Here is a 17991-nt window from a genome sequence, read left to right on the forward strand (position 1 = left end):
CAGTAACAACTATAAAGGCCAGATATCTTCATACAAATGAAACTGTTGAGAGAGTGAAGCATGAATCTCTGCCCACAGTGTTATTGAGATATTGCCAAGCGTGTATTGTGCTTACAGAACGGGGGAAGACCCTTTACTAAGTTTTAACAGACTTTGAGTGGGATGAGGTCACAAGAGTAACAGACAAGCTACATCAGTAACAAAGACCAGTCCTTGGCAAAGTTGACTTAAATTCAGTGAAATTATTGCACTCTTCTTTATTATTTTTATAATGGTGATTCCAATCAAAAATTTGATTACTTCAGTTCAAAAATGAAGGAGATTAACAGAATAAAGGAAACTTGGTAATTCAAATGGATTGCTGCTTCCTGGATTCACAGAGCAAAAGAACCAAGACTCATTTTGCAAGTTATGATTTGGCTGTACTGGGAGGAGGTAGAGTGGTGAGTAAATACTAAAATATTTAACAATATTGAAGTTCTTAAAGGAAATCACAGTAGCTGCCAGAGAAAAGAAAATAGTGGGAAGCCAAACATTTTATCTGAGTTTCATCACAAGGTTTAAAAATAAAAGTCCAACATTAGCTAACATCTGTGGGTTACATGGATTGGTGAGTATTTAGGAAAGGGTCAGCATTTTTGTCTGCTCACTACACCTTATAGAGACATCTTCTAAAGGTGTCAGCAAAGAGTAAATATTAATCCTGGCTTTTAGCAGATGGTTCTAGAAGATTTAAAATTTGGGTGAAAGAGACATACCCAATTTGTATTGTTCTGGGCACACCTTTCCCGTGAGGTTGTACAGAGATCATACAGCGTTTAGATAATACCAGAGAAATGTTATTTGTCATCATCATTATTTTAGCAAGTTTCAAAACCAACAATATTGGCAATGATTTCCTGATAGTCACAAGAAAGGTGACATTTCACTCTTAGAAAGCACATTATCACTCTGCAAAGGTGCTAGCAAAAGAACATAGAGGCACTGTCATGCTAAAAACCTGTATCGTAACACTGGGACATACAACAGATGGGTTTTGGTGTGATCACGCTTCTCCAAGAAACTGGTAGAATTCCATTAAATAATATAAAACCAAATGGCCTTTATAGTACTGTCAAGAAAGCAGAATGTTTCCTTGGTGACTTATCCTTCTTGTGAATCTGATTGGGGCACCTGTCTAAAAACTGTGAGAAAATTTCTAACATATACTTACAGTCAAGCCTTCATTATTTTTGCCACCAAGTGTATACAAACTGCCATCATTTGGGTCTGGAAGAAACGCTGGCCTAGGATTTAAACAGCAATTATAAATGATTTAAAAAAAAAACAACAATAATACTGTGTTTCTCAAAGAACAGGGAAGCAACTATGGTCAGAAGCTCATCTAACATTAGAGAAGTTCATCTAACATTATACGTTTTGACTTTGTATTATTCATTTTTTGAAGTTTCATTTTTTAACTGTGAAAATGAAAAAAAAAAAAAAGAGGTTTCAGAACTGATATAACATAGCATTACTAATACTTGTGAAAATTCAAAGATCCATATGTGGCAGACAATCACCTGGTTGAAAGCTTTTAAACAAGATCTATATGCTTATAAATTGTCACAGAATTTATGAAGAAGAAAAAAAAAGAAACAAGAAACAAAGAAACAAAAATAAACAAAAATCAGAGCATAAGGAAGGCAAGGAACAATAAAAGGATTGCCAAAACGCAGTAAATTTAAGAGGGAAAGGCAAGCCTCCACGCAAATTACCAAAAATAAATGAATAAATACCCCAAACCAAAATCAAAACCAAATTCAAAAACAAAACCACAAAAAAGAAAGAATTTTACCACCGACTACAGAGACAAAATTAAAGCCTCGAATTAAATGCAATACTGCTATGCTGAAGGAACTACTCTGAAGTAGTAGCTTGAGGGTTTCATTTGAAGATTCTGGTAGTGGTCGTGGTTGGCGTTTCCTGTGCTTCACTAGTTTTAGTCTTTTATTTGAAGAAAACAAGAAGCACAAAACCCAAAGATCACTCCCTATTTGTTTCCGTCATTTTCAAAGCTGCTCAGTTAAGCTTCTGGCATAGTTATCACACTTCATCTCTAAACTTGATCAAGGTCTTGAGAGAACAATCTGCAGACAGGATGTTTCATCTCAGTGTTACAGAAGTAAGAGAATTGCATGTAGCTAATTATACATAAAGAGCAGTATCTGCTCTTTAAACTTAAAGGTTCACTTATGCAAGGCATGCCACCTTCCCATAGTTTTGGTTCAAATTAAACTACATTTCAAGATGTTAGTGAAAAACAAACAAGCAATAAATGAGAGCAAGGAAACAGACTTACTCTTCCACGTGTATTGGCACCTGTAGTACAGGATCTGCATAAACAACAAAGGAAAAGTCATAATACTGGCAATTCAGTTCCTTCATCTCACTAGACTTTTCCACACTACTCCCCAGCTACCCATGGGAGCAGAGTTGGAGAAGGTCAGTACTATACTGTATCCCAAGCCTCCTTACTTCTCTCCTGGACAGAGCTCATCATCTGTAGGAGCCACCTGTATTCACGGTAACAACATTCCTGCTCTCAGCATGCGTATGTGATCTCTGGGCACTGGCTGCCCAGGAGGTAGCTCACCATAATTTGCAGCAACTGCTGTTATCGTACAGGCTTCAACAACCTATTTTACTTCAAAACAAGCTACAGCTAATGGAAGATTGTGGAGACTCTGAGAACAGATACAAAAATAGGCATGTTGATATTTTCATAACAGAAGGCCAACCTAATGCTTTTTTAATCTGTATTTTCCAAACTTTTGCTACTTTGTGTCTCAGGTATCTAGTTTATTACCAGGCATGTAAATCTATGGCTTTTAGCCAACACCGTTTAATTTAAAATGAAACATACAAACTGAAAGCCTAGTTGTACACATACTGAAATCAGTGAGGTGACTGCCAATGACTTAAAAGCCAGGCTCCGATGCAAGTCAGAAAAACCTAGTTCTACTTCCTACTCCAAGTGAAAACTGCCACGATCAGCATGTCATTGAAAATAAAGACAGAAGTTGGCCAAGGGCTAGATAAAATTACTTTAAAACTAATTTTTTCACTTAAATAAATCTCCCCACTAAAATGTCTCCAAGAATCTGTATTACATAAAAATCAAAAGATATGGAAACAATCTCACAGTAGTTGGCATTTGAACCATCAGAAACACAGCTCAGCTTTCATCAACAAAAGGAAGTTACAAAACTGGAACTGACAGTATTAAATCTAAATCTTCATATATTAAAAGATAATTAAGAACAGTAAATCTGATCTTAATGTAAATTGATGGCACCTAAAAATTACTATTGGAGGCCTCAAAAAATCCTGAAACATGGGATTTTCAACCCTGATGCCAAAACCATGGAAGTGACCGGACTTGTAAGACATACTCTAGAATTAGCAAGACAAATGTCTGCATTTATTTATGGGTATATTGGCAGAAAGTAACTCAGAAGTCAAGAGGGTGCAATGTTATCTTCACTTCTTCGCAGGGCAAATCAAACCATTATAATAAAATAACTCTAAGTAAGAAGATTAAAGATGATCAAACCAACAAATTCTGTTTTTTCACCTGTTCTGTCTCTGTGCAAACATTATGCTGCAACAGGAAGGAAATAAGAATAAAACCAATGATGTTGTGAGTCTTCGATAAGGAAATTGGCACAGATTCTGTACAGCTTGAGTGTACTGCAGTATTTGCAGAGCTCAGCAAGACAAGAACATGAAATTTGTGATTCATTTTATGGGTCTTTTAAGTCTCTGCCACTCTGCAGTGTATTACACCACACGATGACCTAGGAGTGTGTCCCTTCATTTTTATAAAACTGATTTAAAAAAAATGTAAGAAAGCCCTACCTAAACACAGCTCTAGCAGCAATGCAGCTAAAAGCAGTAATAGTCACCAAAGATTCACAGACAATTTCAGACAGAAAGTACAATATAAGGAATAACAGTGGATCTATTTTTATCAATTTATTTTTACAACAGTAAACACTCTCACAGCAGCTCCATTCAAAGCTTGTATATATTTGTTTCTTTTTAAGCCTATGAAATGTCCTAAAGTCATCCTTAAAGGTGTCAGAATAAACTACCCAAAAACATATTAAGCTTCTGGGAACAACCCAGTCAGCTGGAGAGAGCTGTGCTCTACACTGGCACTGAATCATACATACCATGCCCAGCAAACCCACTGCAAAATTATTATCACAGCTGCCACTGCTCATTGATGTAAGATGGGAATGATATGTAAGTGTACAGCTCCACATTATATCATAAACACCATTTAATTTATTGAGAACAGAAACAAACATCAGACAGGCTTAGGAGTAACTAACACTCAAACCCAGAAGCCAAGTGATTCATCATTATGGACCTGTCCCTGCAGATCACACTACTTAGCCAAACCTTTATTCCACTGTACTACACCAAGCAATTCATTCCTGTCCCTTGTGTGAAGAAACTGCTTTCAGGATATGCTGGGAGGACCCAAGCTTGCAGTTGATCGTATGCCAAATATTTCTCGGCATTTGCGTCAAGTATTCCATGACCTTTAGGAGATGCAACACAAACGGTCACTTACAACATCATACCTCCACTACTAAAGAAATGCAAGCTAGAAAAAAGCATTAGATGGCTGCTGTATACAGCGCTTAGGCTCTGGAGTTGAGCTGCTAGGTTGAACTACTGCAAGCCAGTATCCAGAAGCCCAGAAGAACCCAACTAAAAGAAGAACGAGATGTTAAAGACCACAGGCTAGAGCTTCTATAATCATAAGTGCTTCATGGGAAGTGAAAAGCTCCCAGTTTTCTGACGGAAACAGCAGCAGAAATCAGCAGAAAATGTCACCTGCCTCAGTTAAAGTAAGATTTAATGCAAATGCTATAGGTGTTCCTAAAGGCAAAAACCAAATAAACTATGCAAGTCTCTTACTGAATACTTTGAGAGTTTCACTGGGTAAAAAATAAACTGTTGCCTGTGGTGATGATGCCTACTGCTAGACAATTGCGTCAACAAATGTGCTTAAGCAACTTCGTCCTATCTACAAGCATCTCCTCAAACGATCATTTGTGATAACAAAGCTGCACAACTTGCTTTTGAAGTGCTAACTGGCTGCATATACATTTGATTTATTTTTTTATAAGTGCAGATTTTCTCAAAAATTACTTTTTAGCCAGCCTAGGGAAAGCAAGAGATAGCTTCTTGCCCAAAGTACTCTTAGAAATCTTTACATTTATTTTTAATAATCAGTACTGCCTGAATAAACAGTACTAGCTGAATCAATCTCCAAATTTTCTAACTGCACTGTTACTGGCATAACACAACACACTCTCTACAGTAGAACAGGACAGAATGTGACCTTTTCAAACTTTTTAATATTTCTTTTTTTTTTTTCAAAGAACATTCAGAGAAATCTGAACAAGTACAAGAAATATCAAAAGGTAAATCACGTCTTCTTGCAACTGGTCCTAGATAATCCATGACATTTGCAGGAGAATCTGGTTACTAATGTCCTACGACTCCCTCCCTGCACTCAAAATACCATGAATAAAAGCTAAATATTTTTGTACAAATATCTTGATTTCACTTAGTTTTCAAAGACTGGGCAATCTACTTTTACAGAAGTAAGTGCTCCACTCTGATCCAACTGTTTCAAATGTTCTGTCATTTTATTGAAGACATAGCACTGTAATAGTGAAGGAATACACACATACATGTGAAACGCATTTGCAGTAAGCTTTTTACCCCAACCTTTTATTTCTGAAAGCCATTGGAAAAATGTCACTCACAGCAATTGCATCAATAGATGCAATATCCTACACTTCTGTTAACAATGCCAGAGATCCCACAAACGATCCCATTCCAACTCCTGTAATGAGTTTTTCTGAAGCGCTTGCGTATCAGAGTGCACAAAAGAAAGACTTAAGTCCTAAGCTGTTTGGTGAGTGCCATACAGAAGCATCATGCTCACAAAAAGTCCTTATTTTTTTCTTTTGTATCGTGTCTTCAGTATCAAGAACAGTGCTTGAGTGAAAAAAAATCTTACTTTTACTTGTCTTCTCAGTAACTGAAATCTGATTTAGCAGCAATGATAAAGATGTAGATGGAATAGATTAAGTTGTTACTATGAAGCAGCAGAAAAATTCTGCAGTATTTACTGGCATGTGAGACAAAACACTGATTATTCCGATGGCTTCCTGCAACGTGTAAGTGTTGTATATCATAGAATCATAGAATCTCAGAATCATTCAGGAAAAGACCTGTAAGACCATCTAGCCTAACCCTTAACCTAGTACTGTTAGGAAGCATTTACTATCAAATACATAATCCTGATTCACTTCCATCAAAGAGGCAATTCACAGTGGATGAACATAAACAGAGTGAGGGGTATTTTTTTGAAGTTACAGAAATTCTCTTTTCACTAGTAGCACTATCCACCTGTAAATGGCTGTGGAAAGCCATTTCTCTATATCCTTAGCTGCTGGGGTGAAGCAAATTTTCTCATTTTCTTAACACTTTCATTATCTTGAACTAAGGTTGTAGCTCTACAAAGATACTCTGAAGACAGACAATGAACTCTTTGCATTCACTTTCATGTGGTCTGGGGCATAGTCCAATTTTACTTCAAAGTTTGTTTTGAAATAAGAATTCACTCAGAGATAAAAGAGGATCTTGTGAGGTTAATTTACTGCTGTCAAGTCATATAACAGTTCTTGTATGCTTGAACACAGACTAGTGAAAAAACAACCTGAATCATCTTAGAACTGAGGTCACCTGCTTCACAATAAGTCAACTGGAAAAGGTTCTTGCACAAGTCGGAGGACTGAGGCCTTATCTTCTATTCAACAGCTCAGCGCTCAAGTGTTAACACGCTGAGACTGGAAGCACATCCTGCTTGCAAAGTTTCCGTGAACTGCAGTTCCCTGTAATTAGGCAAGTCATTCTAATTGGCTTGATCTGTTCCAATACCAACAATGATAATAACCACTGAACAAAGCAGTATGTATTCTGCATCTAAACAAAAACTTTATCACAAAGAAAACATGATAAAACTGTGATATAAATACATCTGCCTCTTCCTTAAGCTCAAATCCTTATATTCAAATCCTACAATTCAATACACATGAGCTTTAGCTTTCTGATCTGGTAATGCACACGAGTCAACAAGCACATGCATTTGTAAAGTTATCACCATTGATACTCTTCAGCAAATTTAGCTGAAATTTAATTTAGCAAAACTAATTACTACCCCCCACACAGAGAGTTCAATGGCATGAGGATAATAAAACTACTATTAGAAAGACTGCTGAAACCTATCCTTGTCATTGCAGAACTTCAAAGTCATTATTCTTTAAGAACTAAAAAGCTTCCAATTTTACACATTAATAAAAAGATCTGTAAAATAAATTTGGATGAAAAAAATAATAGGACTGATTCTAGATAATAAAGATTTATTCTACAACTCTAACACTATACTCACAAGTAAAGCAGCTATTAGAAACCTGTTGGCCTAATGTCTATCCAGTAATTTAGGCAATTTTGAGGCTACGTTATAATTCACTGAACATTTTGACCTGGGCAAGCAGATGTCCCTAGACAGTTTTGGTTGCATCATGACCAGAAACTATTTTTGCCTTTATTACTTGCTTGTGGGTGGGCAGAAGTATGTGATACATTCCAGATTATTCTGAAATAATTCTAATCCATATTTTGCATACACATGGAAAAAAGCCATATATACAATTTTTGAAACTGTAACTGCAATACTAAACGTATCTTTGCCTTTTTTTCCATATTTCACAAATACGTGACAAGATAAATCTGCCCTTTAACCAAGTCAAGAACAAGTCTTTTTTAATGCACAAGATAGAGCTGTACATTCTCGTCACTATAATGCGTCCCTAAGAAGACCATACAAACCCAATGACTGGAAAGGAGAAGTGGGGGATTCTGAAAGAGCAAGCGAGTAAGTTGCTGCCCCACTGGAATGAGCTGGAAAAAACGGTTTCCTGATCTGAGGCCCTACCGTAAGATCTGGGCTAACGGGCCAATTTAAAATCATGTCATCTTTGCTTGCTGTTGAAATTACAGAAATTGAGGTTAGAGATACTAACTAACCACACTCCGGAATATGTTGGAAAGAGAACCCTTCTACAATCATTTTGACAATCATTATTAATTTACAGCAATGCACAGATATTTCTTCCCAGCTGGGAATAACCACTGTTATCGGAGCAAGACCTACAGATCTCAGACTAGTCCTTTAAAATTTACCTATTGGGTATCGTTAATACATACAGTCTTTATATCTGTGCCTTATCGTGACTAGTCCACTGCAGTCCAGAGGTCACAAGTAAGGTATTAGAAATCAGAACCTTTTAAATCAACTTTTGTCATTGATTGTTTTATTACTACAGAGAACTGAATGTCATAACAATTTCTGCTGGCTCTAAATCTACCAGCATTAGTTACCTGGCCACCAAAACGCCCTCAGAGCTGTCAGATTGTAGGACACACAGAAGCCAACAGGAAATAAAGGCACAAAGCATTCTCAACAAGTAGGTCCAGAATCTCCCTACATATACAATCTCCCTACATGTGTAGGGAACAGTTTTATTTCTGAACTACGAGAGTCCTATTATTAACTGAACCAATTTTTTGCCTGCTTTATGGGGAGTACAAGTAATCAAACTGCCTTTCTTGCCAGCACTACTCAAAGGTAGGAAAACCAAACATGTTATTGTGGTGATAACCAGTGGCTCATTTACTCTGCATACCTAAGATAAGTTTCAGTGTTAAATTAAAACAAACCATACATGGCAGGATCTTCATGTTTGTTTAAGTACTGCCTGATAATGAACACCACCTTGGTTTTTCTCCCAAACTAAATAAAATGCATAATAATTGTCCTTTGTTAAATACCTGGCTGCTTAAGTGCAGTGATAAAACCTTTCTTCCTGACAAAGGCCTCTAACAGCACTTCAGGTGACCTCCAGAACTTCTCCAAGCACATGAACCATACAACACATGGTTCATTGTCTGATACTCAGGGTGAAATGGCACCTGCAAGAACAATGCCTACAGTGCAAGCAACTTTCCATTGGGTAATCCTATGTAACACTACACACCTGTTGTTGACAGACAGAGCACACAGAAAAGCTGTTTATACAGTAATATTAATACTGAATTCTGCGCTGCTAAATCCACCAAGAGATTTAACACAGCAAGATGGTATGGACTTTCATGGGCTATTAATTTCCAACAACTTTCCTTTGTTTGGGGTTCTCACGCACTGGGTGACCACCAAAAATTGACTTTTGCAAAAATACTTTAAAACCCTCCAATTACAAATTCATTCTCCAATTTACATGTACAGGCCCTTGTTCCATATACATTTAACTAAGTTAACTCATGAAGCATCTTGTAATAATGAAAACTATCACTATTATTTTATTTTTCTTTGAACCGTGTGTGCTGTTCTATTACATAGAAATAAACTAATGGACAATAAGTGCACTTGCAAAGCAGCTGAACAAACCTTATGTTGGTAACACACAGAACACAACACAGTGACAGAGGGGGGAAAAAAAAAAAAAAAGGTCCTATAAAACTAGATTATCCAGTCTGGCAGTTCTACTGTACAAACAGTAGTTTTGCAACATTTTTTTTTAAAACAAGGGAAGTTCCTCGAGCAACACACTTTGACCAAGTTCCTTCTCTTTACCAAAGTCCCTTCATTTCTTCCTTAAACTTTTGCCCTTACTAAGTCTGCCTGCAGAAAAAAATTCTAGTTATGACATCCTTCAAGGATAGGACAAAGTAGTGTATATTCATGTCAGTTTAAGGACAAGCTAAAAAGAGTGAAAGCTCCTCTCAAAGCTGCGATAGCCTTTATAACAACAATAAAGGAGGAGGCTGATAACCTTTTCTTTATTCAAGCCTGCTCAGGCAAAGTAGAGGTCTAAATTTAAAGTAGAGTCACAGAGGGGGGAAAATGTAATCACACCCAGTAACCAAGATCCTTTGAGAAAGTACTTGCTCACCTCTTTTTGACTCAAGAGGAGCTACAAAAGTACTCCTTAATGAAATTAACTTTTTGTCTGGCAGAGTTGCATTCAAATAGGAATGTTCAAAGAAATAAGAGTGGCTGATTACTAATGCAGACATCAGATACACACAATTCATTTCCCACCACTTCAGCTCACCTACTAAACTGGCATTAGTCTTTTAAAATAGAGGACAGAATGATGCAATCATTGTGACTCCCTTCCATTTGACCTGCTCTCTCATTTAGTTCCAGACATGATGAGAAAGTGCTGCTATCACTTCCACTATATGCAAGCAAGTTCCCACTAAAAAACCCTGCATTAAATATTGAATTTGTCATGAAGATAGAAAGAGCTATCTCTGATAGGTAATTGAAATTACAAAATCACATCCAGTCGCTCAGCAATGTTAAACTTCTGTACACAACTGCAGTTCTTTTATTTAGAAACCTGTGTTGTTCTTAGATGTCTACTATAGACAAAAAGACCTGAGGTTTGCACAATATCCGTGGCACCAGCGAATGTAGGATATACCAGAGATAAAATCATGCTTCCACAAACCCTTTGCCAACAGTTCCACAAGCTGACACTCCCATTTGACATCAATTCTGTTCTAAGCATTCTTACATTGCACTCATTCCCATATAACATGATACCTATTTAGATAATTATTCCACTGCAGCTAAAACATTTGGGGAAAAAAAAATCTGGAAAAAGATCTGCAAGTGAAAAAATTAAGATGAACATGATGCCAGAAACACTAGCTTAACTCAGAGTCTAGAACAAGAGCAAAATTAAGAAGAAAAATATTTACCAGGCTCTACAACAGTCTGAATAACCAATTATTGTTAGAGCATCAGGACATCTGCTCACCTTCTTTTAAAGTCCATTTGATTGCTCCTGTCCGCTTGCTGACGGCATGCAAACTTCCATCAAGAGTTGAAACAAACAGCAGTGTTTCTGGCACAGTTACTGAGCTGGTGTTCTGGAAAAGAAAAATCCATACACTGAATGTCATTATTTACTACAGACTTACTTCTAACTGCCAAACAGTAAATTGTCTAGAATACCAGCCTTCTTTTTAATCACGTAGACCAGACAATCTTGTCCCTCTGAATTCAGTGACTTTTTTTTTTAACCTTTTTTTTTTTTTTTTTTTTCTCTGCAGTTGCTAACTATGCTAAAGTTTATCTCTACGGGAACTTAATGTGGATAACCTATCTGTGACTCAACCTCCTTCAATTTTATATCAAAGTCTCCTTGTGACTAGACTTTGGAGAAGTCTGAGATAGGGCTAACTTAGGAAAAAAGCCGACACAAAGACCATGCAAGAAGATAGCTGGGGCAAGGAACTTCAAAGCAGCTCAGAGAATGTAAATGGTGATGTCAAAACCGTGCTACTTCCAAGTTAACAGAGCATACTTTTTCCAAGGTTTAGTCTCCAAAAGACAAAAAGACATTGGCTGGGTAAAAGGTGGATAAACAACAGTGAGAGGTGATCGATATTCATGGGGCTGACTATTGCCGTGACAAGCTGGAGCTGCAAGCATGTGGGCTGTGTCTGAGCAAGGACTAAACAAGTAGGATAGAAGCAGCTCAAAGGCTTGAGAAGATTCAAACTGTTAGGGCTCCTAATTGTGTTACTGTACCCTACGTCTCCAACTACTGCATTTCTGGGGTAGGTAGTCCTACCCCAATGGTGCAAGTCCATGTATATTAACACATCCACAGCTCCTGGAAAGCAGTCCACTGCAGGATTCAGACCTCAGCTTGACATCTTAACCATTCTGCCACTGGGAACACGTCACTCCATGTTTACACATTCAGGTACAGTACTGTTTGGTGCCTGCTCTTCTTTCTACAACACAAGCAGCTCTTGAGCCTGGCTATCGCATGTAATTTTATTAAAAGGGCATCAAACAAACTTTGACTCAAAACTATGTAGCTATTGCTGGATGGATAAGGCTAAGTCCAAGGTGTTTCAGTGTGCAAAGCAGAAAAAAACATGTTAATTTAATGTTTATTTTTCTCTTCGTGACTAAAGATTATCTCATACACCCTAAGATTAACCCATTTCCATTTACCAAGTCTCAAATTATTGCTCAAATAACTTGCCATTTGTTCACTGCATCTGCAGTGCTCATCTGCGTGCCACCTGCCATGTTTAGAAAGTTTCACTGTTAAATATAATTCTTAACCTACCACAGTCGGTGAAATGAAAGTGTGCATTTGACATAATCAGTACTGTCTTAAATGACTTACATTTTTAAAAATAATTACCAGTCATGCTAGAATTATTGCAAAGCAAAATAGAAAATTGTCAAATTATGCACAGGTACAGGTGTAACCATTTCTTTAGAAAACTATACGTGCTCGGTACAACTAAACTAAAGCACTAGACTCTTTCACGTAGAAAATGACACTAAAGGAATAATATAATAAAGTAACAACTAGCCAACTTGCAGGTAGCAACTACAAATATTATACACACTTCTTCCCAGCCATAAGGAAAACAGCTGGAGCAGACAATTATAAAAACACAGTGCAGAAAAAAATTAAGTACAAAACAACAATATAGAAACCATAGATCAGAACTAAATGTTGGAGGTCTAGAAAAAAAAAGGAAATGCACCTTACTATATAATTTTGATTATTTGACACAGTTAAATTATGCAGGCTAACATTTATATGGAAGATGTCTTCATTTAACTAAAATATTTACAGCTGCATGCAGAATCAAACTTTGCAATATTTGTTCAAACAGGGACACGAGATAGCAATTCCTCTCCTGCTGACCTATAAAGCATACAGCTCAAGATGTTACTAGTGAGGACTGAACTTGGAGGTATCTTTTCAGCCTAATGACCTGATTTGTACATAGCAGCAAAGAGAAGCTTAAGATGTTAAAAGACATCTCAATTCAACAGAGTACCATCAGCAGAACAACTCTTAGGAAATCCTCCCTATCTTAGACCATTTTCCCCATGGCGCTACTTCTACTCTCCAATAATCTATACTGCTTATGATTTTATTTTCAGTCTTTCAAAATTCTTCTTTCAGCATTACTGCTGCAATGCAACTTAATTCTCATTTCTTTCTCTGGCTCTCAGAGCCTGTCATTCGTAAATTAAGGACGCTCAGTTCCACCATAATCACCCTAGCCTTCTGGTTTACTTTAATATCCAATGAACAATTGGGATTAACAGAACAGGGAATTATCTATTTATTTTTCTTACCCATGAAATCAAACTCTCCTTTCCTCCACCCAGGTAATGGTGGGGTAACACCCTATGGGTGACATTACACAAACCAGAGCTAACCTCACGCTCAAAAACATCCTGATATGCATAGCTACATACTATCCTAAAAACGTTTGTGCTGCCACTCTTAATCATTCTGATTTCAAGCAATGAATGAAGAACAAAAATTTCAAAATTTACTTATAACAGTGTTGTGATGAAAACAAGAAGCAATGAACTGCGGTCAAAACCCATTTGAAATCAACCTTTGTGCAGTAAAACTTTGCTCTCATGTATTAATTTTCACCTGAAGATCTCAACGCATTTTACCAAAACAAAAAAATGATGCTAGCTAAGCGATTCATGATAGATAAGGAATTTCTTCATCCTATCCACAAAAATATTGAAAAACTAGATTACTTTTACACTAGCGTATTTAATGCTTAATGCACACACACACGGATATTTCCAGGCTTTTGTTTTAGATAAGATGTAACAGATTTAATTACTTCAATTGACTGAGATACTTTGTAATAAATGAAATAACTCGACAGCAGTTGTATAAAGCTGTTTGAAGGACTCTGGGCTTACAAAATAGAAACAAAACAAAATCAAAACCAGGAACCAAAGACACTAAATGAATATTCCAGCTCTGAATTAACAACTAATTGCACAAACAAATTGTACCCATCAGGTTAACTGCGTTTAATTAACCACCATCCGCAACTGCCAGATGTTGCCCAGCGTCAGCCAGAAGGTAGCTGTTTGAAGTGCTTACTACCTATCTGCGTGAGTTCAAAGAGGACGTCACGGTGAGCTACAGAATTGTGAAAAAAATCTCATAAATAATTTTTCTCAGACATTTGACGAACACGTTTCAGCTTTCTCATTCCAAACAGAAGCGTATTTTCACTGCAGAGGTACTTGCAAAAAGCCCTGTTACAGAGATTTTCATTCTTCCACCAGATTCATAGAAGACAGCAGAAAACATTTTGAGACAATTTTTCTGCAAAGTGCAACATGCTCTACTGCATCCATCCTGTATGGTATATCACAGAATCACAGAATCACAGAATTTCTAGGTTGGAAGAGACCTCAAGGTCATCGAGTCCAACCTCCAACCTAACGCTAACAGCCCTCCACTAAACCATATCCCTAAGCTCTACATCTAAACGTCTTTTGAAGACTTCCAGGGATGGTGACTCCACCACTTCCCTGGGCAGCCTGTTCCAATGTCTAACAACCCTTTCAGTGAAGAAATTCTTCCTAACATCTAACCTAAAACTCCCCTGGCTCAACTTAAGCCCATTCCCCCTCGTCCTGTCACCAGGCACGTGGGAGAACAGGCCAACCCCCACCTCGCTACAGCCTCCCTTGAGGTACCTATAGAGAGCGATAAGGTCACCCCTGAGCCTCCTCTTCTCCAGGCTGAACAAGCCCAGCTCCCTCAGCCGCTCCTCGTAGGACTTGTTCTCCAGGCCCCTCACCAGCTTCGTCGCCCTTCTCTGCACCCGCTCAAGCACCTCCATGTCCTTCTTGTAGCGAGGGGCCCAAAACTGAACACAGTTGCCACAGGGAACGTAAGAAATACCTGTTCCTTCGTGAAGACCACTCTACCCTAAACCTGTTCTGTTAGCAGACACACTGAGTTTAAATGATGAGGACAATACTGTCCGTTTGCTCTTCTATCAAAAAAAGATACAAAAGCACTTCACTAAAACATCCCTTACCCAAAGTGATTATTTTAGTTAACACACAGAGTGAAACTGCACCTAGAGGGAAACACAGTGAGTTGTGCAAGAACAGACAACTGTTGAAGTCCAGAAATGAACATTACTGAAGGTGCTTAAAACTGCAGGTGGGAATTTGACACTTGGAATGGAATGACTAGTGTTACAGTTGAGTTGTAAATAAAACATAACATAAAGCAAATCCACCGCTTCCACGGGGTTATACACAGACTAAGAGTGTTTTTCTAGGCTATGTTTTACTCTACACAAGTTTTTCTTATCTTACAGAATCGGTATATTCTCCACAAAGCATTTTCACTTCCTGTCTTCTTCTGAGAATTGAATAAAGCCTATATTATCTTCACAAAAAAAAAAAAAAAAGGCAAAAAAAAGCTCCTGTAGAATAAAGACCATAATGATTACAGGATTACAGTTAGATATCAAAAATCATTCATTCATATATGTAGCATATGGAACATGACATGCTGTAGCTCTAGATTTAATATTTGAGCATCTGAATAGCTATTTTTTGTGGCACTGAGGCTACACAAAGGATGGAACTGAATGTGAGCTCTGACACTCTCATCATACATCACTAAACAATACTGTCTTCCAGATTACTGGTATTTTAAAAGCCTGCTAGTACTTGGAATTGGGTGGGAAGGTCTCAACATGCAAGGAGTTCCCCCGCATTTTGCAGATGCAGCAGAACGCAAACTTGTGCCCTCCAGATCACTGACAGACCAAATGACACAGAAAGAAGATGAAAGCTGAAGAACCGATCCTCACAAGTTTCCGCAGAAAACAAGATGAACACCTGAATGTTGCTCCCAGACAGAATGCCCTAGAAAGTTCTCAGGTACGACTAAGATAATGAAATTACAATAGCTTATGCCTGCCATCGCTTTCTGGCCAACAGAGCGCTGCTCTCCCTGCCTGGGATGGCGAGTGCCGATGGCAGTCACAAGTACCCAGGGTAGAGAAGGGAACAGTATTCTGAGAGTCACCAATAGGTCCAGCGTGACAGAGAAACCACCTTCTTTTCAGGGGTTCACTGCCCCAGGACTTTCCGTGGGAGCATAGTCCCCACGAGAGCACACATTCTGCTGACGGAGGGGCTGCCACGCGGTGCACCTTGCTGCACCACCACCTGCACAGCATCGCTGCTCCTGCTGCTACTTCTCTGCGCTCCAACCGCCTTTGTCTTAATGCCACTTTCTTCTGATGCTTTCCTTCATTTAACCCACAAGTCTGTGCTAAGGTTTTACTGCTTTTGAAGGCCTTTCTTATATTTAGCGATCAAAGTCTCATTGATGTGGTCATTGCAAGCCCGTGTGTCAAAGATAACTGCTTTGGATAAAAGACTGAAGACAGGGCAAGCGTCTTCATGTTGTTAGTTCTTCCTTTAACTCTCATGTTCTATTTCATACACATTAAATCCACAAAATACCGTATATTCAAAATCCTCCATTCAGTCCCAGTTTTCAAAGCATATATCACACAGTTGAGATTAATCAGCCAGGTAACACACTATACTGCTGAAGTTTACAACCTAAATATAAAAAAAAAAGATGAGTCGATAGACTTTGCAACACTATATTGATGATTATTTTGACAAATATCTACAGTAGTCACCTGGGGAAACGGCTAGGGAGTTTGTGTAATAGTATGGAAACAAAGGTTTATTCACTCAAATGACATAAAACAATAGGCATAAAAAAGAACAGATAAATATCTGTATTTCATTCAGATTTGGGAATAAAAAAAAAAATCTCTTGATTTTATTAGTGAGTTTTATCAGAGTGCTGTGAATGGACTTTATTTTTAATTAATTGATTGATTAAAGTCTGGAATTAGCACCATTATGAAAAGCTATGATAATTATAAAAATCTGTATGTACAAAGCCAAGCCTGTTTTCATTTTTGCCTGCAGGATTTAAGAGCGTTCTCCACTGGGGGAAAAAAAATCTCAGTCCTGAGACAGACACTGTCTAAATACTGGTGTGCGTGGACATTGTCCTCCCTGCAGAGAAGGGGTCTAAACTTCTGTGATGCAATGCAAATTCTTGAGATTATTTTCCATTGCAGTTTTATTCTGAAGAAATATAATTTAACACAGGAGGAATCTGGCAGGACATGAGTCAACTGAGCAGAAAGAACTGAATTTAGTGAACAGAGAAAATGAGATGGAAGGAAAACCTGTTTTGGCTCTTCTTTTATCTGAAACTGTAGTAACGTCTGTCGTAACAACAGCCCTCCTTGGAATTCCGTGAGAGCTTCTGCTGCTTTGACAATCTGCAGTCATAAAAATTTTCCACCCCAAGAGTGATGTTAAGTGAAGGATTTACAGTATTTTGAGGTTATGTTGGCACTGTTTTAGAATGATTTTTTTAATAAATTCAAACCACATTTTTAATACCTCTCAAGGTCTCATTGAATTAAACTTTGACAGATGTTCTAAAGCACTGACTGCTAAAAATCTGCAACAGCCTAAATTTTGGGAATGAACAGAAAAGCATTTATAAGTTCCAGCTAACATTAGCATCTTCCTCTCGCTCCAAACCCACCACATCTTCAGAAAAAAATCATGTTTTTGAAATCTAACTAACACAATGACTCAAAACAATTTTGAATGACCCACAGAGCCAAGGGGAGGGCAGCGAAAGCTGCAGAACGAGTTGGGGTGTGTTTGTGTCTGTCTGTGGCACAGTTCAGTGTCAAAGATTGTATCTTCCTTCACCGCAACATTCAGATGGTTTAAGGTTAGCACAGCAGTGCCCTATTTTGTTTTATTGTGCGGGAAGAAAACAGATCCCCATGGGAATAATTTCTTCCATTAATTTATCTTCTTAAAAACAGTTCTTTTGAAATGCAGGTCACTACATATGCACAAATCCCACTGAAGCCTGTGGAAACAGCAGACAGAAAGAAAAC

The 17991-nt window shown here is 37.9% G+C and overlaps 1 protein-coding gene across 1 annotated transcript in view; it reads right to left on the reverse strand.

Moving 5' to 3' along the window:
• The window catches only part of ERN1 (endoplasmic reticulum to nucleus signaling 1), a 37060-nt gene that overhangs the window by 14582 nt on the left and 4487 nt on the right, over window positions 1–17991 (reverse strand). The window contains exons 2-4 of the mRNA XM_084298343.1: window positions 10962–11073; window positions 2342–2375; window positions 1214–1286 (exon numbers count right to left, since the gene is read on the reverse strand). Of these exons, the coding sequence (XP_084154469.1) occupies window positions 1214–1286; window positions 2342–2375; window positions 10962–11073 (219 nt within the window). The remainder of the gene's footprint in view (window positions 1–1213; window positions 1287–2341; window positions 2376–10961; window positions 11074–17991) is intronic.

Source organism: Netta rufina (genome assembly GCF_964035555.1).
Source record: "Netta rufina genome assembly, chromosome: 19".
Lineage (NCBI taxonomy): Eukaryota > Metazoa > Chordata > Aves > Anseriformes > Anatidae > Netta > Netta rufina.